Source organism: Haliotis rubra, unplaced genomic scaffold (assembly GCF_003918875.1).
Source record: "Haliotis rubra isolate DU_JTF1 unplaced genomic scaffold, ASM391887v1 Scf6, whole genome shotgun sequence".
Taxonomy (NCBI): domain Eukaryota; kingdom Metazoa; phylum Mollusca; class Gastropoda; order Lepetellida; family Haliotidae; genus Haliotis; species Haliotis rubra.
The window spans coordinates 4,174,023-4,195,520 of NW_025767301.1; the positions used below are offsets into that span (position 1 = coordinate 4,174,023).

At 39.0% G+C, this 21,498-nt stretch overlaps 1 protein-coding gene across 2 annotated transcripts in view; it reads left to right on the top strand.

Moving 5' to 3' along the window:
* The window catches only part of LOC124255258 (mitogen-activated protein kinase kinase kinase 11-like), a 50,468-nt gene extending 30,747 nt beyond the window's left edge, over positions 1-19,721 (top strand). Inside the window, exons 3-10 of one of the 2 annotated variants that reach the window (XR_006892659.1) lie at positions 491-639; positions 1,814-1,989; positions 2,971-3,208; positions 4,456-4,599; positions 6,535-6,714; positions 8,954-13,203; positions 17,692-17,697; positions 19,711-19,721. Coding sequence is in view for 1 of the 2 variants with exons in the window: in XM_046689117.1 (XP_046545073.1) it covers positions 491-639; positions 1,814-1,989; positions 2,971-3,208; positions 4,456-4,599; positions 6,535-6,714; positions 8,954-10,164 (2,098 nt within the window). In the remaining variant the exon portion in view is untranslated. Of the gene's footprint in view, positions 1-490; positions 640-1,813; positions 1,990-2,970; positions 3,209-4,455; positions 4,600-6,534; positions 6,715-8,953; positions 16,387-17,691; positions 17,698-19,710 lie in introns of those variants that run through there. The other variant, XM_046689117.1, reaches the window with a different exon arrangement.
* Positions 19,722-21,498: the final 1,777 nt, after the last annotated feature.

Sequence of the window (21,498 nt, forward strand, 5' to 3'; positions counted from 1 at the left end):
TTTTCAACCCAGAGCCTGGAATGGAAAGAAGTGCCACGTTGCTCAAGAATGCTGATTTCTGATTGGCTATTGTCCTCCTTTTGTAACTGATGGTATTGGTCAGTCAAAGAACATGAAGGTTTTTCTGACATATGTTGTGGGAAGGCCTCAGATCTTTGTTTATTACTATGGAGAATTAAGATCTGATTTGAATGAGATCTTATTTCATGTTGTGACTTCCCTTTGTGATTATGTTTGAATATTGCTAAAATCATAAATACCACTTTATCTTAATGAATCAAATTCAATCAAAGTTCAAGCTATTACCATTAGGCAAATAATCATTCTTATCTCACAACCTTATTTTCAGTGTACCGAGTATACTCTTAATAGCAGTGATGAGAGAATTTCAAGTGGCGACTCTTACAAATGAGATTCCAGAGGCACCTTTGTTACAATTGTTGTCCTTATAGTTGCCTGTGTGTTATGTTGAAACGTTCTTGTGTTGCAGCTATGGAGTGGTGCTATGGGAACTGCTGACTGGGGAGACCCCATACAAGGGCATTGATGCACTGGGTGTGGCATATGGTGTGGCTGTCAACAAGCTCACCCTGCCTATCCCAAGCACCTGCCCAAATCTCTTTGCTGACCTCATGGCAGGTAGGTCATCACCATGAGCACAGGTTAACGAGTTATAAGCATTACTTCCTTGTCCGGAAGAGGTTTGCTGTAAATATGTCAGCACTGTCATTGGACACCTTCAGTTCTAAACTAAACACTCATCTCTTCTAGGGCTATGAGGAGTAATTATACTTCCTAGCCATCCTTCTTACTAGTTAATATGTTTCATGCCAAGCAGGGCCGGTGGGGTAGCCTAGTGGTTAAAGCATTGGCTCGTCACGCCGAAGACCCAGGTTCGATTCCCCACATAGGTACAATGTGTGAAGCCCATTTCTGGTGTCCCTGCCGTGATATTGCTGGAATATTGCTAAAAGCGGCGTAAAACTAAACTCAGTCAGTCAGTCATGCCAAGCAGTGATGATTGGCTCTGAAATATATTTGCTAGTATTATTGTTTGTTTGTGTTTGTGTGTTTGCTTGTTGAACGCCGCACTCAGCAGTACACCAGCTATATGACGTCAGTTCATAAATATTTGAGTCCAGACTAGACAATGAAGTGATCAACATCCTGAGCATCGATCTTTTAGATGCAATTTGGATACAATGACATCACTGTTAGTCACCTCTTACAACAAGCATGGGTTGCTGAAGATCATTTCTAATCTGGATCTTCATAGGTGGAGTTAAATGAGCATGCTTAGACATATTGTTTTTTAGTGTTGGGAATGGTTAAAATCTCATAATTGATGATTGGTCCATTACAACCGATCAATCATCGAAAATAATTGGTTAGCGTCATTTATCAAATGTTCCTGGGGTCTTTGTAAAAAATACAGAAAAAACATGTAGTAATTGAGGTTTTTTTGCAAATTAAACAAAATCCATTTGCAAATTTTGCATATTTAAAGGATTATTAGTATGTTAGGAACACAGATTTCCTGGATTCTTTAAGATAAATTCAATCATGACTTGGAACGAGCTTGTAGTGCTTATGAAATGTAAATTTAATGACACAGACAAAACCAACCTTGTGTAAAATATTGTTGATGCAAACAAGTGTTCCCAGATTGGTTGCGCTCGATTATGAGAAAACATGTTTGATTGCTTGGTCGTTCAATTAATCGGACCACCACTATTGTGTTTATTGCATTTCAAGTGATTATTATTGTCGTCGTCGTCGTAGTTATTAATGTACTCCTCTATCTCTCTGTCAGATTGTTGGCATCAGGAGCCCCATGAACGACCCACATTCCAGGCCATCTTGCAGCGCCTGGAGGAGATCGCCAAGTCTTCCTTCATGAACACCCCTCAGGAGTCCTTCCACACCATGCAGGAGGACTGGAGGCAGGAGATCGAGCAGATGTTTGATGAACTACGCAGCAGGGAGAAGGTGAACACTCCCTGAAGTTGGACTGTAGCCACACATGCAATACAATATATGTCTTATAAGTCTGGCTGGACCAGTCACTTAGGGCACCACAATTCAAATTTCGAGTGTTTTTAGCACCATACCCCAGGCTTTTTATCCCCAGAAACGCGTTTTGCGGGGGGTATTAAAATGGACTCTGTCCGTGCGTCCGTCCGTCCGTGCACATTTGTCTTTTCCGGAGCAGAACTCTAAAACCGTTCACTATTTCTTCACCAAACCAAACACCATACTCTCCTTCCACTTTTCTATATACACACCTAATTATTTGACATAATCATAACTCGTAGACATAATCATGAAGTGTATTTTGCCATTGCGGGGGATATTGATGACTTTGTCTTCTTGTTGGTTTCCCAAGAAGTGGTAAACTTCCAAGTCCTATATCAAAATAGTTATCATATTTATTAACAGAAGGTCCAGACATTTCAAATTGTGTATGACATGTAGTGGTAATGATGTTTTACAAGCTGATATTTTCCTTGATAAATGTGGCCTTCATGCTGTGGGAACTCAATGTCTAGCAGTAGAAGCTAGTGTTAAAAGGGTTAACATTCCGATATTGCTTCTGTTTGCAAATTGACATAATTGTATCGAAGTACAGAAAGTCAAATTGTGTTTTGGTATTGTCACTTTTACCTAGATGTTCAGGATATTTAGTATATATGAATTATATTGGGTATTGGACTGTTAAAACTTTGAAACTGAATTGGCTTTGAGTTATGACATATCTTCATGAGCATGTTAAGCATGTTGCGTACCTACATTTCCTTCTATTAGTTGCTCAGTTATCAGTTTACAGATATTCATGGAGCCTCATATCTTGTATATGTCAAATGATTGAATGATCCTTAAGGTAGTAAGTGATATAGCAATTCCTAGCTATTGATATTTTCATGTTTGTGACTGTAGGTCATACAGAGTTGTGTTTGTGTGTGTGTGCAGGAGTTGAGGTCGAGGGAGGAGGAGCTGACGAAGGCAGCACTGCAACAGAAGATTCAGGAGGAGCTGCTCAAGAAGAGGGAACAGGAACTGGCAGAGCGAGAAATCGACCTGCTGGAACGGGAGTTAAACATCCTCATCCTGCAACAGGTCATGAACAAACCAACGCCTGTCAAGAGGCATCGGAAAACACGGTCAAAGCTCAAGTCTAGTGGAGGCAGGATCATTAGTGAACCGTCAGGTAAGCTGTAGAGGAGATAGGAGTCTGTGGTTCAAGTCTAGTATAGGCAGGATCATCAGTGAACCATCAAGTAGACTGTAGAGGAGATAGGAGTCTATGGTTCAAGTCTAGTATAGGCAGGATCATCAGTGAACCGTCAGGTAAGCTGTAGAGGAGATAGGAGACTGGTTCAAGTCTAGTATAGGCAGGATCATCAGTGAACCATCAAGTTGACTGTAGAGGAGATAGGAGTCTATGGTTCAAGTCTAGTATAGGCAGGATCACCAGTGAACTGTCAGGTAAGCTGTAGAGGAGATAGGAGACTGGTTCAAGTCTAGTATAGGCAGGATCATCATTAAGCCATCAGGTAGACTGTAGAGGAGATGGGAGTCAATGGTTCAAGTCTAGTATAGGCAGGATCATCATTAAGCCATCAGGTAGACTGTAGAGGAGATGGGAGTCAATGGTTCAAGTCTAGTATAGGCAGGATCATCATTACGCCATCAGGTAGACTGTAGGAGGAGATGGGAGTCAATGGTTCAAGTCTAGTATAGGCAGGATCATCATTAAGCCATCAGGTAGACTGTAGAGGAGATGGGAGTCAATGGTTCAAGTCTAGTATAGGCAGGATCATCATTAAGCCATCAGGTAGACTGTAGAGGAGATGGGATGGTTCAGTATAGGCAGGATCATCAAGCCATCTGGTAGACTGTAGAGGAGATGGGAGTCAATGGTTCAAGTCTAGTATCAGGGTCAATAGCAGAGATGGGGATCATCATAAGCCATCAGGTAGACTGTAGAGGAGATGGGAGTCAATGGTTCAAGTCTAGTATAGGCAGGATCATCATTACGCCATCAGGTAGACTGTAGAGGAGATGGGAGTCAATGGTTCAAGTCTAGTATAGGCAGGATCATCATTAAGCCATCAGGTAGACTGTAGAGGAGATGGGAGTCAATGGTTCAAGTCTAGTATAGGCAGGATCATCATTAAGCCATCAGGTAGACTGTAGGAGGAGATGGGAGTCTATGGTTCAAGTCTAGTATAGGCAGGATCATCATTAAGCCATCAGGTAGACTGTAGAGGAGATGGGAGAATGTTCAAGTCTAGTATAGGCAGATCATCAGTAAGCCATCAGGGACTCAAGATCTGGTTCAAGTCTAGTATAGGCAGGATCAACATTAAGCCATCAGGTACTTATTTTGTACATAAATTTTAGTGTCTATGTTCTTTCAAGGCTATGTGACATCAACCTGGGTGTTTTCTTCAGGTTTTCGGCACAACATCACTGTCCAGAAGGAGGGCCTGGTACAAGAGAAGCGAGGGATGTATGGTCCAAGCAGTCCAGACAGCCCGCCTGCCTCCCCAGCTCATGTTTTTCCCGTCTCCGGCACCAGACTCAGGGCTATAGCATGTAATAATACACTGTGACCTTGTCTCAGGGTTAGGGGGCCCTTGTGGGGCATTACGGGGTTAGAAGTTCCAAGTATCCCACTCTTGACAAAGAGACAATGAGTGAGGATTTTATGGTGGAATTGCCGACATGACCCTGGATTATTGCTCATTGACCAAGATAACAAACCATTCGTCCAACCCAGACTTGATTGTTTACAGGCCCGAGCTTTATTGCCGAGCAATGTTGGGCATAAAAAGCATTCACTCACTGAGTGTCTATTCATATTTGAACAGATCCAAAACAATCATTATTTGATTGTTTTATTTGTTGTATAATGCTGCATTCATCAATATTCAACTTGCTGTCTGTAAATAATGAAGTTTGGACCAGACAGTCATGTGACTGGCATCATGAGCATTGATCCACACAGTTGCGATGCAAAGACATCAACTAAGTCGCTGCATCTGACTACCTGGGCCCTTATTCTCGAAACGTTCGTAGCCCTAAGAATTCGTAACTCTGATTGTAGCCAATGTGTTAAGAATGGGCTTAAGAAGTTCATAGGGCTAATAACATTTCGAGAATAGCTAGCCTGATCCTTTAGTTGCCTCTTATGACCAGCACTGGTTGCTGAGGAAACCTTTTTTGGGGCTAAGTTATTTTTTCGAAGATTCCTGAGCAGTTATTGCAATGAATAATCATAATGATATTAATTTAGTACTTATATAGAGATCTTACCTTCCAACCAGTAGATATTCAGTGGTGTGGATTTCTACTTTTGTTATCAGTATGTACTTGGACTGCAACGAATCCACTATGAGGTGAATATGATGCATATGACCAATATTGGGTAACAAATACAAACATTGGATAATAACAATATAATAACATCACATTATTACAAATCAGCAGCTGAAGTATTATTCATTCAGTGAAACAATAACAAAATATATTCTTCAGAGCTCCAGATAAGATTTAGCTCATGTGGGTACTGTACCCACTGTATTTTTTTGGAGTGGGTATTATGAATGTTGAGTGGTTATTTCATTTTCCGTTACCCACTGCTTTCAAATATGTGCGTATTTCAGTAATTTTACTCACCTAAGTATTATGTCATTGATTAAGTTTACTAAGCAGGTATGTTGTGCCTTATGCCATACCTAATCAAAACCAAGTTAAATATAATGGAAATGATTTCATAAAAAATCACTCATCTTATACTGACAGTACAACACTTGTCCTATACTAACAGTACAACTTGATAGCAATCGATGTCTTTTTCATTACGCAAGCGGTTTTTATAGATATATTCTGTACACATTTTTAAAACACATTTTGCATATCTAACATTTTAAACGCGTAATTGGTACTCAACAATTATTTTTCAATGCGTAATTGGAAATTTTCTATGCGTATTTAACCTGGATATGCAGCTTATCTGGGCCTCTGTTCTTTGACCTGTTTTTACCATAGTTAATTTATCATGACAATGACCAGTGACGAAATTGCTGCCTAATATCCAGTCAGGTTTGGATGTATTCCATTTCATATATCTCGCTTTCATAACTAACACCCAAATTGAATTAAAAACGCTCCTTTTAAAAAAGACTCTCTAATGTTATATTTGATCACTTACAACTATGTAGTGATATGAGCCAGAATCCTTATGGTGTATACTGCTCTTTACCGAAATTGTCAACGATTCACGGGGGACATCGAACGATGGTTCTCAGTACGATGGCGTTATTTTCACCAACGCTCAGACCTTATTTAACTACAATAACACCATTGTAGTGATATTAGCCAAAATCCATATCGTGTATACTACTTAGTATCTGAAGTCATGGAAGTTTACAGTTCAATTCACAATATACGTGAGTGGATTGTCTCTTGTGTGTACAACATCATTGTGTGTGCAGTATGTACTACATGGCTGTGTATGCGATGTTGCAGATCCTGTGGATGGTGTGAAGGGGAAGACATGGGGACCAAGCTCAGTACAGAAGGACCGGCACCAGCGCTCTTCCATTATTTTCGCTGATGGCCGGTGGTCCAAGAGTGCTCCCAATTTGGAGAAGAGTCTCCGGGCTCTTGGTGGTGGACATTCCAACATAGGGGCCTTGAGTGAACTTTGTGAGTAACAGTTCAGATTAGTCTCGTTAAAAATAATGATATTGATAATTTGTCTATTTTTACAGTCCATCGTAAAACAAAATGTTGCCAAAATGCATGCACTTGCAATGACCAAAGGCTCATAGTCTATTAATATGCATGAATCTCACTAAATGGATTAAATTGAAAAGCTTGTAGTCTCATCATACTCTATGGCTTGTAAACAGACTCTGTTAGATTGTTGTGGATCTTCACAGTTTACTTGACCGCCTCCGTGGTGTAGTGGTTAGAGCGTCCGCCCGGAGAGCGGAAGGTCGCGGGTTCGATCCCCGGTGCGTCATACCAAAAGACGTTAAAATATGGTACTTGTTGGTCCCTGCCTGGCGCTCGGCATTAATGGGTACAACAAGGACTGGTCGGCTCAGAGTCAGTATAATGTGTCTGAGTGGGGTATTCATGCTTCACTGCGGCATGGTGTCTCAGTGAGCTAGCACTATAAAACCAGCTTCAGTCTGGGCTAGTACAAGCAGCCGCACATACACATACACACGCATGCACGTCGTCATATGAGCGAAATATTCTCAAGCACGACGTTAAACCCAATTTCACCTCACCTCACCTCACAGTTTACCTATTGGTTCCCACTGACTTGACTTTTAAGCCATATCTTTGAAGTTTAGAAACTAATCGCTAAGCGTTACATGGGCTGTTATGTACTCGTCACAAATGCTGTTATGGTACAGAGCATGTTCACTACATAGGTGACCTTGTAAGATTATGATATTATTTAACAAGTTTACCTAAGACAAATGCATAATCATATACAGTTGACAAGTGTCCTGATGGCTTGGTGAACTTTGGAATACAAACAGACTTGTAAGAAGCACAAATATAGCGCTCAATTACATTGTGAGCTGTGTTATGTTATGTATGTCATTGTTTCCACTCACATGCCGTTAACCTGACCTGACAATAAACTGCAAGAAAAATTCATCAGTTTATTAAACAGGTCAGTTGATGCTCACACTTTTTTAATAAATTCTATGTTAACTTTAATTTTAGGATTCTTTCTATGAAGGCAAGGTGTGAAGAAATGCTTTTTCTTTTGTAGTATATTAATTTCTTGGTCATGATGATAAAATAATGCACCAGATTATGCTCAGTGAATGTTCACGTTATTATTACCTTGGTCAATGGAACAGTGGGCTCTGTTTTCATTCCCAACTCCCTGGGGAGTATGTAGGTTATACTGAATGAATGAGTTTAGTTTTATGCCGCAGTCAGAAATATTCCAGCTTTATGGCGGTATGTAAATGATCGAGTCTGGACCAGACAATCCATAGCATAAGCATCAATCTATGCAATTGGGATACGATGACGTTTAAACTAAGTTAGTGAGCCTGACCACCCAATCCTGTTAGTCGCTTCTTGAGACAAGCATGAGTTACTGAAGATCAATTCTAACCCAGATCTTCACGGGTATGTAGGTTATAGTTGGGATATATGCTTAATCCAGCATAGAAATGTTGCCCTTATCTAATCTAATATGTTGCCTAATATCTGAAATATGTGGATATTGAAAGGCCCCTGCTCTTCATTCTAGGAACTGATGCCTGTGAGATTGGGATGTCAGGCACTGGTAATATGTAATAGTGTTGGGAATGGGTTAAACTCTCATAATTGATGATTGGTTCATTACAACCGACCAATCATCAAAATAATTGGTTAGCGTCATTTATCAAATTCTCCTGTTATGTTTGTTTATGCACAAAAATAAAGAACAAACATGTAGTTCTTTGGGATATTTTGCTAATTGCTCAAAATGCATTTACAAATTTCACATCTTTGAAGGAGGACTAGTATGTTAGGAACATAAATTTCCTGGAGGCTTTAAGATAAATTCAATCATGACTTGGAACAAGCTCGGGGTGTTTATGAAATGTAAATTTAATGACACAGACAAAACGAACCTTGTGAAAAATGAAAAATATTGTTAATGCAAACAAGTGTTCCAAAATTGTTTGCGGTCAATTATGAGAAAACACAATCAATTGCTTGGACGTTTAGTCACTGTGACCAATCTTCGATTATTTCAATTAATCAGACTACCACTAATGTGTAATCATGCCTTGATAGTGAGGATATTTCATGCTTTTTTTGCAGGTTTTGGTAGGTATTTACAAACCCTGTCAGCCTCAGGCTAGTACAGCCTGGCTATCCGAAGAAGACAATAGATTGTAATCTCCTTATATATTTGCAGATGATGAAGAAGATGAGTGGCCAGATTTTTCCAATGAGCAACGATACAAAAACATTCCACAGTCTCCAAACAGTGTCCCGGAGTCGTCGAACACTCTAAAGCGTAATGCTGTGAAAAAGAAAAGTGACAGTTTTCTGTTAAATGCAGCTGTTATACTAGCTGCAGTGGCAACTGGTTTTGATATTAGGATCTCAAACACCTCAGCTATTCACCCTAATCTTCACGGTCCTACGGAGGACGAGAGAAATGTGAAGAAAAGGGACTCCTTCATTCTCAACAGAAGAGATGCATATTTAGGGGCTGTGCGTGACTCTTTTATCGAGCCTGAAGGCATGTTTGGGAACCACCCTTACACAAATGCTTCAGGTTACCGCCATACATATCATGGTGTGCAGGTACGGCAGAGACCAAGTGTTCAGAATAATGAAAATTTTGATAGGCCGATACATTTCACAGAGCAGGATGGGGATAGTCCGGACTCGCAGACTACAAGCACAATAGGATCAAAATCGTCTCCGCACCGGTTGTCTTATGCAGATAGTGATAGCACAGGGGTGTCTGCAACGCCGTCACAAGTTGATCGCAGCATTATGTATCAGAGGCAGATCTCAGATGGCAGTACATACGAATCAAGTCGGGCATCTCAAACCCCGCAAAGACGGTCAGTAACTTTTGAGGATGATTTCACCCCGGACAAGCATGTGGCTACTTACACACACAAACGAACTCCTTCAAATACCTCAAACACTTCCAATACGCCACTGGACTATGAACCACGTTCTACTAAGTATAATCCTGACAAGCGACCGGCAGACAGCCAGAAAGGCCAGCCAGTTCCTCCACGTCGCAAGCCCAGTGGTGATGCACCTCAGAGACCCACCACACTCGAAGTGGGATCCACCTTTCGTTCTACATCTCAGCAGCAAACCTCTGCAATGAAGTACGCCTCCCCCGTCAATACGGGAGGCAGCCGAGATTCCCCGCGAGTGTGGGTCACCCCCTCTGAGACTGCCCCCGACAATGGCTTCTACTCAACCCGCTCCCGCCTGTCACCGGGGAACACACCCCCTCTCATCCGTCATCAGAAAACCCTCCTAGACATTGACATGGAGGGACAGAGTCAGGACAAGCGGGAAGCGCTTGTTAAACCCAAACCTCTCAGTACAAAACCCACTATCAGAGACCTAGAGAAAGAATTTGTCTGGAAATGATGCACAAGATTTTTTAGGCTTTAAGAAATGTCAGTCTGCAGTAAATTTAAGTTGTCCATACTTCTATTGCCATACACTCTTTCAGGACTATTTCTATGCCAGTTAGTTTCATCACTGATTTCTGTTGATATTTCAGTAAACATGCATTGGTAATTCTCTTTCTTCATTGTGAAATAAATAAGCCAGTGCGTATCATTATCCTGATTATCTTGCTAAATGATGTTTCATATCCAACCACACTATAAATAACGAAGGTATACATGAGGTTTTCCAGCTGTGTAAATGTGGTCCATGTTCTGTATTACTCTAGGGTATTAAGCATATTAACTTGAGCAAATAAGAGGTGTTATCCTCTTTTTTCGAAGATTTGCCAAGCATGTAAATCTCACCTTACAAGTGCTATTTGTTTCTGAGAGGTGTACGTTGATATTACACACTATATCATATTACAATATATGTCGTGTCCAAGCTGAACTGGGCCTGTTCGTGATGTCCCTTTTCTGTGTTGATTTTAGATTAGTGTCTCAAGTCTACTATTCCTTGTGTAATCAGAATCGTTTGTAACAATATACCCATTACGTTTGTCATCTCATAGTCCTTCTCTAAAGTGAACAAAAAAAATCCTTTGTACGTGTTTCTACTTTCCTATGGTGTTCCCCATCTTGATCGTCATGACCGATATGCATTTATACATGTAGGAGTGTACTTGTCTACTAATTTATATATTCTGGTAGTTTTCTTGAGTCAATTGTAAGCCTTTGATTTTAACCGGGAAATCTATTTATGAAATATTTATATAATGCACAACAAGAGTACAAGTTGCACAGTTACAAAGAATCCACAATTGTCACTGTTTGATTGTGATACTAGATAGTCACAGGCTTACAGTTAACTTACCAGTAGAAATATGTGCAATACTCCTAAACAGTGTTGTGCATTCGATTGAACCAAACGATGTATGTTTTGAGAACACGACATAAAACTGAGATAAGTCCTTTCCTTATTTAAGTGAAGTATGCTGCATCTCAGACCCCCTGGGTGTGTATATTCATTGTATATCCACATAGATTATGCAAAAAATCAAATGAATCTCTTCTTGTGTATATAGATGTAACATATGCTATTATAGTCTCAACATGCTGCATTTATGTGTAAGCTGATCCCTGAGTTGATATATATGCAAAAACTATCATGAGCCTGAAAGTACAAAATCTGAGTGACCGGCCCATGTTATATCACTGACTGTGTGGGATGTTCTCAAGGCAGTGCCGGGAATTGACCTCTTATAGCTAGCTATGTCATCAGTCATTTAAACAACAGACAGGAGTAAAAGTAACTTGCAATTTGCTATTATTCAGATCAGTAGCAAATTATTTTTCTACTCATATGGAATTATTTATAAATTATTATACTTATTTTTAGACAGAAAATTTCTGAAGAAAGTTACAATGAAAGCAAAATAAAATTAAGTGTAAATTATTATTTTCTTAGCATAACTTTTTAAAAATAAGGTTAGTAAGATTAAACATTGATTTGTTGTATTTTTATGAAAATTATATTAGATTGTATATTATTTTTGTTTGTAAGACTTGTAATGTAGGACTGTATCCTTTTTATCCTAAACCTGGTCCTCACTATGAGAACAGCTACACAGATCTGTGAGATGCAATGCAGACAAAAACACTGTTGAAGACTTACACATGTACGGCAGCTATACTCACTCCCATCTGGTCAAGATGGTTTACATAATATATACGAAAATAAATAACTATATACTCTCCCTTCTTGAGCAGGGCAAGAGAGGATGATAGTACTGTGCTGTGATGGAAGTTGGTGGCAAATAAGACAGTAGATGTTGATGACTTTTCAGTTGGTGATAAGTAGACAAGGAGCAAGTCTAGAAGCAGGAAAATGGTTTTGCCTGATCTATTTTCAGCTGTGATCATCAATTTGTGCCTTGTAGGTGGCACAACATTAGTCTGTGCTTGTGCACACAGTGATTTTATTAGCGTTGATCAAGTGGTTTTATTATTGTACATATCACGGCCGCAGAATTGGACTTCAGATAGTAAATATTACCTTTGTAACCAAAGAAATCCCATCTTTAATCCTTTCTGTCTGAAATAGAAGATTTTGTGAGGATTCGATATTAATCTGTTAAAAATTGATCTCGAAAAGGACATAATCACTTCTAATGTAAATCATACATTATATTTTGTTTACACACTGAAAATAATCTAATTTTTGCAAAGTGATAGAGACTATTTTTTAATTGCTTGTCAAATTCATCTCAAGCCAAAGGTCAAAGCAAGTACTGCTGCATTAAGCTAGTAGCTTAATAACTGTATAGAAAGAAACTCATTTTGTACATTTATGGAAAATATAATATTATATTTAATTATAGAGTAGCAAAACAGCAGTAGCAGCAACCAAAAATATATTCACATATCTAGATATTTAATATGCTGACACATTTTTGTGTATGTCCAAAATCAACCAAGTATAGTAGCATCTATGCTTGCAGTTGGCTTCTACTTCCATGTGAATATTGTCAGGTAGATTTTATACAATCAAACTTAAGTCTTTGAAAGCTGGCATTAATGCAGTACCCGGTTTCCAGAAGCTGTTGGTACTGTTCTAACACCATGATGAATAGGTTCCTATGTACAGTGAGAGTGTAGAAAGTTTATAGCATTTGTCAGGGATATTCATGATGGACATGTCTCTCATTGTGAGCTACACTTTGTAGAGCTGAGGTTTCTGTGTTTGTAGGCAAGGCACAGCCAGGACCCAAGACAGTAATTAAAGGATGGAGACATTTGTTGAAAGGAAATTAGGTAGACTGTAAAAACAGGGTGTGGTTAAGTTTGTAATTTTCTTGCAGTTGTAAGGAAACCCTTGTAAATTGTACGAAAATACATTGTGAAGGAATTCAAATTTCTAGCTGTAATTTGTAGGTTTAGGTGGTGAGTCAGTGATTTAAAGTGATGAAATCATTTTAAATAATTTTGAACATTATGATATGGCACTTTCAAATGTGTCTTTTTAGATGAACAAGAGCAGATAAATACTATTTTCTGACAACTGTCTATATACAGTGTCCATCTGAGGAGTCTGCATACATATTTCATTGAGTAAAGGTTCCAGTATCATGGCCCTGTTTCACAAAGCTATCGTAGCACGAAGACTATCATCACTCCTATAGATCAGCATAGACTTACGACCATTGTTATGCTACGATTGTTTTTTGAAATGGGACTCAGGCCTCTGTTAATGTTGTAATCAATGTGATTGGATTTGTTGAATCTGGTATAGTGTGAATATTTGCAACATATCTTTTGTTATTTTACTGTTGTTAACATATCACATCATAACAGCTAGAAGTGTGTTCTTAACAGATTTTAACTTGAGAATTTACATGCACTTTTGAAGATTTTAACTCATGTGATAGCTAGGCCTGAAGTAGTGGGAACATTTATCTTCATAACGTGTTTACCTTACAAAAACATTAAAGTTGAATCTTTAGATAATTTTTATTCAAACTCAAAATATAAAGAAAACTATGTCTTTGTACAGAAATATAAGAAGTTACCATCAGCTCAAAATGTGATGAATGTTAGTCAAATGCTGGTTATGTTGAACAAAGTCGTATTCCCGGTACTATATTCTCTGACAGTGGAAATAGACAGTTGGTTTGTACTGATCATGTGAACAAGAAAGACATTACATTATGACATTATATTGCTCCCCTGGTGATTGTTATGTTTGAGTTGACTGTATGTCTTTTTTTATCTCTGCTTGCCATAGACCTGAGTGATCTGAAAGGAAGTCGTACTTCCTCAGAACCTCTGTGCTGTTTGGTATGGGGTGTTCTCTTGTCTTGGCATGTAGAGGCGTTGGGTACAGTGCTCTCTTCACAGCTTTGTTTCTTCAGATCATGTGCCATCTTTGGGAGATCCCTTCACTCACTAGGGTATTTGGCAATGACCCACTAGCTCCAGCCATTTTGGCTCATGTTGATAGGACGAGAGGAATTTCAAAGATTATGGAGGAGTGGTTGTTTGTTGGTATTGTTTTAGTTGAGTAAAATTTCAACTTCGCTGCTTTACCATTTTCAGACATGGCATTACATACAATCCAAATTTGTTGCATTTAATTTTACAAAAAAATGACAGAAACTAAGATTTCATATATTATTAGGATTTATGTTTTCCAGAATTTTGAAATTGTTGATTGAAGTTATGGACAATATTAATTTCAACTGTAGAAAGGGATCTCCAGCCAAGTCATACTCATTATCATTTTGGTGCCTGTTCAATGGCAAATTGTCCTGAAGTGTTCTTGTGTGGAGAGCTACTGTACCCAACGCAGCGAGAAACCGTCACTTGCTACATGGTCACAGCTACTAGGTTCTCACTCTGTAGAGAAGGAGTGACCCAGATGTGTTAGCATGCAATGTATGTGACAGAGAGATGTACATTTTCTATTACGCTCAAGTATAGCTCTTTTTGTACTTAACACACTGGTTGGTTGAAACTGACGATGTCAAACTCCACAGTTTGATAATACTTCCCCTTTTGAATATGAACCCACCGAAGGGAGAAGAATTGCGCTGGTCGCATGATCTCACCTGGTTTTGGTGGAATAACTTTTATTGTATTTTAGTCCTTATCGAGCTTCTATTGGCCAATTACATGATCAGCCAAAAGCATGTTTACATTTCCAGATGCAAATTTGTGAGTTAATGTCTGTCAGTCCTTAGTTGTGTTATGTTAATTTCTCCAAATTGTCTTGATGTTGTGCATACTTATATCTTGCCAAAATGTTAAGTATGTCTTCCTTACAACTACTGCAAAGAAATTTATTTCAGCCAACCAAAGAATGTAAATGGCAAATGTACTAACATTATCATTGTTTTTAGGTGTATTTTAATTATTGCTGTAACACTTTCAGTTCTTTCTATTTGGTTTGTACAGTAACTCTGTAATCAGTAGGTTGGTACTTGTAGAGAAATGTTTCTGTATTCATCTGATCCATTTCTGTTGATTAGCTTCCATGAGTACAGTATTTGTCAGTATATTGGGTAAAGAGTCTTAACTGATTTGAGACTTACAATACTCCGGAAGATGTGTCCAGGGTTTAAGAAAATATCATCAATAGAAACTGTCTGTAACCATGGGAACCTCTTCTGTACCATAGAGGCTATTGCAGAGTCATTAATTCTGTATCATTCACAATAAAATCACAGCATTTAACACAAAATATGGGATTTGATAATGATTAATTTAGGAGTAAGCTAAGTTCACCATGCACACATATTAATATTTTAATTATGGAAGCATACTAATCATGCACATAAATAAAATAAATCAGTCATTTGGTGTAATGGATTCAACTGATTGGCATATTTTTAGCAAACCTGGATTTTTTCCTGAAATTTCTTTACTCACCTTTTTCTTTTTAATTGTGATAACATGCATCCTTCAAAAAAAAAATTAAAGCACCTGCCAACTCTACTTCACCAATCGAAATACGTTGGTTTTGTTCATTTACTAACTTGAGATTTCACTGTGGTGTGAACTATTTCATAGGTAATACAGTTTATTTCTTGAAACTTTACTATGAGGGTGTCTACTTCCACGCCATCCCCATGTTTGTCGGCCAATAATTCCCTCTATGGTGTAGTGGTGTAACCATGGATACGAACCAAGCAATGAACAGCCTATGCCTTAACTGACCTCCATCAGTATGTCAGTACCAAGTGCCTTGAAACCATTCTAGCATTCTTCATATCATCAACAGCATAGTTTTATATTCAACTGTAAAAAGCTTTTTCATATACACTATAATATACCTCAGAGTAAGTGTGAGTATTATCCCATTTGTGTATCATGCTAGATCCCCCCAATGCTATCCTGTAGGAGAGACTAGACTGCTGCTGTATCCCAGCCCTTGTTGCCACCACCACTGCTGTTTGCACACCTCCGTCATGGTAAGCTCCTGCTGTGTATTACCACACATTTAACTTATCTCTTCATGAAATTGTTCACAGTACTTTGCTGTAAGAATGGTCCTGGCTGAAACTGGCTACCTGATCAAATACAGCCAACTCCCAAGTGTACGATTGTATTAAGAACTATATTTACCACAATATATTTTATGTATGTGGAGCATGGGAATTTGTACAGAAAAAAATTGAAATAAATAACTATTTGAGCAATGTTTCTGTCTTTTGTTGTCTGATTTTGTTGTCTGATTTTCCCTTTTGCTATTGGCTTGGTACTTTGCACTTTGACAAAACATTGTATTCGGACCCTATATGAAAATCCAACACACTGTGCATGAAGATATCATAAACACAAATGTTTTCTGGAAATAAAACAAAGGATAGTATTTAACTGCCCAATATGCATTGAATTTAGTTTTGAAGATCATTTTGGTGAAGTTTTTCTCAGATTTTAATATTATTTTGGCAGGAATATCTTAAACCTATCTTTGAGCAAAGAACAAGGATTGGTGACCTTGTGGACCATCCAACATCTAATACCACAAAGCATGCTTGACCCATGTCTTGTGTCTATGAACCAGGGTTCCGCTGTACAAAGCAACCTTAGCACTATGCCAGTCGTAAGTCTATGTTGAGGTATGGTATTTACGATCACCTTAGCCCTAAGATCGCTTTGTAAAACGGCACCCTGGGCCTAGATTTTCAAAGCTTGCTTATCGCTAAGACAGTCATACATTAATGTAATTGTATGGCACTTACGACCATCTTAACACTAGGAGTGCCTCAAAAATCTAGGTCCCGGTTTGTCATTACTGCCCACTGCCTCTGACTGCTCCTTTGCTAATGCATCAAACATCTTCATCTTTAATGCCAGTGGTCTCCCTTTGCTTTCGAGCGACCTGTACACATTGTCATTTCATGACAGATGCAAGTGACAATGACAGACAGTTTTCACTGAGATATCAGTTGGACAGCAAATGGATCCTGGTTGTCCAGTGGTTAAGGACTCCTCATGTGAAAGCTCAAGAAGGTTTGTCATTTCATAAGGGTGGAGGGTAGACTAAGGCTTAGTCTCTGAATATATATAATTTTGATAGTAACAAACAAGCCCATTTATATTGAAAAGGAGCCCTACGGAGACCAGAGATTCAGAACCTGAGGAAATCTAGACTTGCTTTATTTAGGGCTTTAGCACTGCAGAGAGGGCTTGGCAGTAGGGAAATTAATGTGGTTCAGGGACTGTGAGACAGACTAGGGTGGAGGGGTACCCTAGTGGTTAAAGTGTTCGCTCGTCACGCTGAAGACCCAGGTTCAATTCCCCACATGGGTACAATGTGTGAAGCCCATTTCTGGTGTCCCCTGCCGTGATATAGCTGGAATATTGCTAAAAGCGGCATAAAACCATACTCAGTCACACATCATTACATCACTAGGTTTTCACTCCTGAGTATTCACAATTTTCGGTGTTGTAATTGCTGCACAGAGGAATGTAGTGTTTAGCAAACCTGTGAAGTATAAAGGATGCCGTGCCAACAAATTACACGTTTTATTGTAGTATTGCCACATGGAGCTACATACATAGTCCTTCAAAGACACACGACCATCAGTGACTGTGGCCTCAAAGCATGGTCACACTAAACCTCAGTAGTTCAATTACTTATCCAAAGGTTGTTCATCAAGATGAACATGTTCCTAAGAGTAATGATGAGTAGGATAAACCATACATATCCAACAATGAATTCAATTACTGCTGTCAACTTTACTTCAACATGAACTTGTAGTGGCAGCTATAAAAAAAACAGGTATTGTGAAGGGATCTGAACCATGGAGCCTCTGAACCTAGACTGACCCTGTCACTATCAGTTCAAATGTCTCTGTAGGAATGACCCATGCCTTACTTCATGTACCCAGTTCCACAGACTAATAGGGGAGGGGGCGGTGGGGTAGCCTAAAGGTTAAGGCGTTCGCTCGTCACGCCGAAGACCCGGGTTCGATTCCCCACATGGGTACAATGTGTTAAGCCCATTTCTGGTGTCCCCCGCCGTGATATTGCTGGAATATTGCTAAAAGCGGCGTAAAACCAAACTCACTCACTCACTCACTCACTCACTCACTCACAGACTAATAGATCTCAAGGTAAGCATGTGAAAGGAAATACTGAAGCATGTCTTGGATGTTTGCCACTTTGATGAAGCCACAAGTATTAGTAGGGTGCACACAAACCTAGAAAAATCACAGATCTGAACCCACAATCCTAGTTCTCTGGGACACAACTATAGACACAAAACTTCTGTTTTTATGTCACCTGGACCTCCAATGACCCCGTTTTATTGGACTGAAGTAAGGCATGGGTCATTCCTACAGAGGACATCTGAACTGATAGTGACAGGGGTCAGTCTAGGTTCAGACTGACTGACTGACTGAGTTTGGTTTTACGCCGTTTTTAGCAATATTCCAGCAACATCACAGCGGGGGACACCAGAAATGGGCTTCACACATTGTACCAATGTGGGGATTCGAACCCGGGTCTTCGGCGTGACGAGCCAACGCTTTGACCACTAGGCTACCCCACTGCCCCACGTTTTATAGGAAACATTCAACAATTCCTTCAGTGACTTTGATTCAGAACACCTAGTTAAATGTTAGATTTAACTTTGCCATTGCTCAAAAATATAATGGTTGTAATTTTATCTGAAACGGTTCTGAAAACAGACCAAATTTAACTGTTCAGATACACATTCCACTTTCAAAAAGTATTCAATATTTATATGATGTAAAAAGGTAATGTCAGGAGTGGCTTAACTTTCACCCACGCATATACATGGGAAATACAAATGGGAACATTGTTGAAATAGATAAAATTTCTGTGTCGACCTAGTACAGTTATTTCTAACATACAAGTCAAGAAGGAGAAACTTGACTTTCTCCAAGTACAAACACATATGCTATTGTACAGAAGTAGAACTGATTGCCTATCGTATATCTAAGATTGTCAACACTTAGCAGCCTACATAAATATCTTATCTGTACCAGTGGTGTTGGGCTATGATAGGTAGAGCTTTGTTTGTCCAGCCACAGGTCAGGAAGCCGGCAGTGTTTACATTAGGGACATCCCCTTCGTGGCACCGCAGATAACCCCAATACACTACAAACACTCTTATCTCCCTGCTAGAGGTGCTGGACAGGTCAGTCAGTACATTCCCATGTAGGTCAACAACACACTTTGCACCGTCATCCACCCATGGGAAGATACAAATACATATGAAAATTAGCCTGACAGGTTTTTCTCTTGCCCAACATGGCAGCAGTACCATAGGTTCAGAAGCTTACCTTTATCCGGTGATAAAGCAGTTAGAGATTTCAGTGAAATTAGGTTTGATGTCAGACTCCAGATCATTGCACACGTATATAGACTGGTGTGTGCGTGCATGCACACACGTACTAGTTTGGCCGTGTGCTAGTTTTATTGTACTAGCCCACTTAGATGCTATGATGAGTTAAACATGGATACCCAACTCAAGATAGAATGCTGACTCAAGTTAACCAGTCTGTTTTATCCATTTATTGCCAAAAACCAGGCAGGTAACATAATGTACAATCTATTAATGTCTCTTTCTAAGGGATGAAGGTTACTCTAACAGGTTATACATATCATATAAAATACATACTAACCAATACTTGGAAGCACAGAACATGAGTTAAATGATCTGTTATTTCGTTTTAATTTTAGTCACAGAAATAAAGTTACCGTATTTAAAAATATTTATCTTAAAAACAAAATAAAAAAGGATCCAGATAATTCCTAATTTCAGGCTTAGCGTCTTGCCCAATCACTGTAGACTAGAGTTGGACTCCTATATAAATATATCCTCTATGGTGTATATATTGACATACATCCCTGGTACCTATGATCCATGTGAAGGGTTTACATACAAGAGAGATGTAATGAGGCTAAGGGCTGTAGATATATACTGGACAAAAAAAATTTGGGATATATGTAAATTTTGAAATTATGAATAATGATCTATTTATTCATTGACACACTAATAAAATATCAATCATAAAAACACCAATATCCCTAACTTATTTTGTCCAGTATATATACAAATCCACAATCAAGTTTTGAGAGAGGGAATACATTTCCAGTTGAAGAAAGGGACTCAAGTGTTTTTGAAGTCTATGCTACAAAACGTGACAGTAGATAGTCATACGGAAAGATGCCAGTCATTTACTACTATCCAGAAAAATGAATCAATGTTATCTATCAAGTGTAACCAGAGACCATATAATATATAATCTATTATATGGTCTCTGGTGTAACATATTGATAACATAACATTACACTGATTACAAGCAAGGACTGGTGAAGCTAAGCATCAGTTCTAGTGGCTGGATGCACTATGACTGCAGCCTGTAGACTGTCCATATAACCCATTCTGAAGTCTCTTACAAGCATAGGTGTGAGACCAGTTCTTATCTGGAATCCCCACAAGATACAGACACACTTCAATAACCTGGGCCAAGTAAATCAGTGGCTGACAGCACCAACATCATAAAGCACTATCAGGAACGTTGGGACACAAATATAGCTGATCCTAAATAGTTTATTCTTTTGGACAAGTATATAACACTGGGGACCTACTCTAACCTGGATAAAATTCTCATGACTGCCATTATCAGGTTAAAAAGAGGAATAAAAACTAAAAACCAACTTAACAAACATCGTGATTTTTTATACTTATATAACACTATTCTACAATGTAGTTTATCACTCATAAAGGTATTCTAAAACATTTCAAGGATTCCAGGACCAAAACACTGGTGACTAAACTCTCTGCTAAAGAACATCAGATGTATAGATCTACTGGCAAACAAGGATAAGTTGGACCGGCACAGAGAATGCGTTTACGAGAAGTAAGCCGTGCCTGGCAATGAGCAAAAACATTTGGTTCGTGAAAGGTAGAGCAGATGTAGGCTAGTGAACGTGCATTGCATGACGATAAAATTGATTCCATGTGTAGCTGCACACGCCTTGCGCCTTGTTTCACCCATCGCCCTACACTTAATCACGGACAACCTGGGGCCCCTTCACTAACAATGGCAAGCGCCAGTAGGCGGCACTCATACACGCTAATACGAGTCAATTGTCAGGTTGGTGCTCAAGTTATCCTTGTTTGCCAGTATAAGCTAATTTTTTGTCTTGTTCACAAACTCAACAGAGTAACTGTTCAAAGGGAGATAACTCTAAAAGGGAGATAACTCCAATGCAGCTGTATTATCCTCCACAACCACCAACCAGAGCATGAATAACTTGAAATTCATATCAG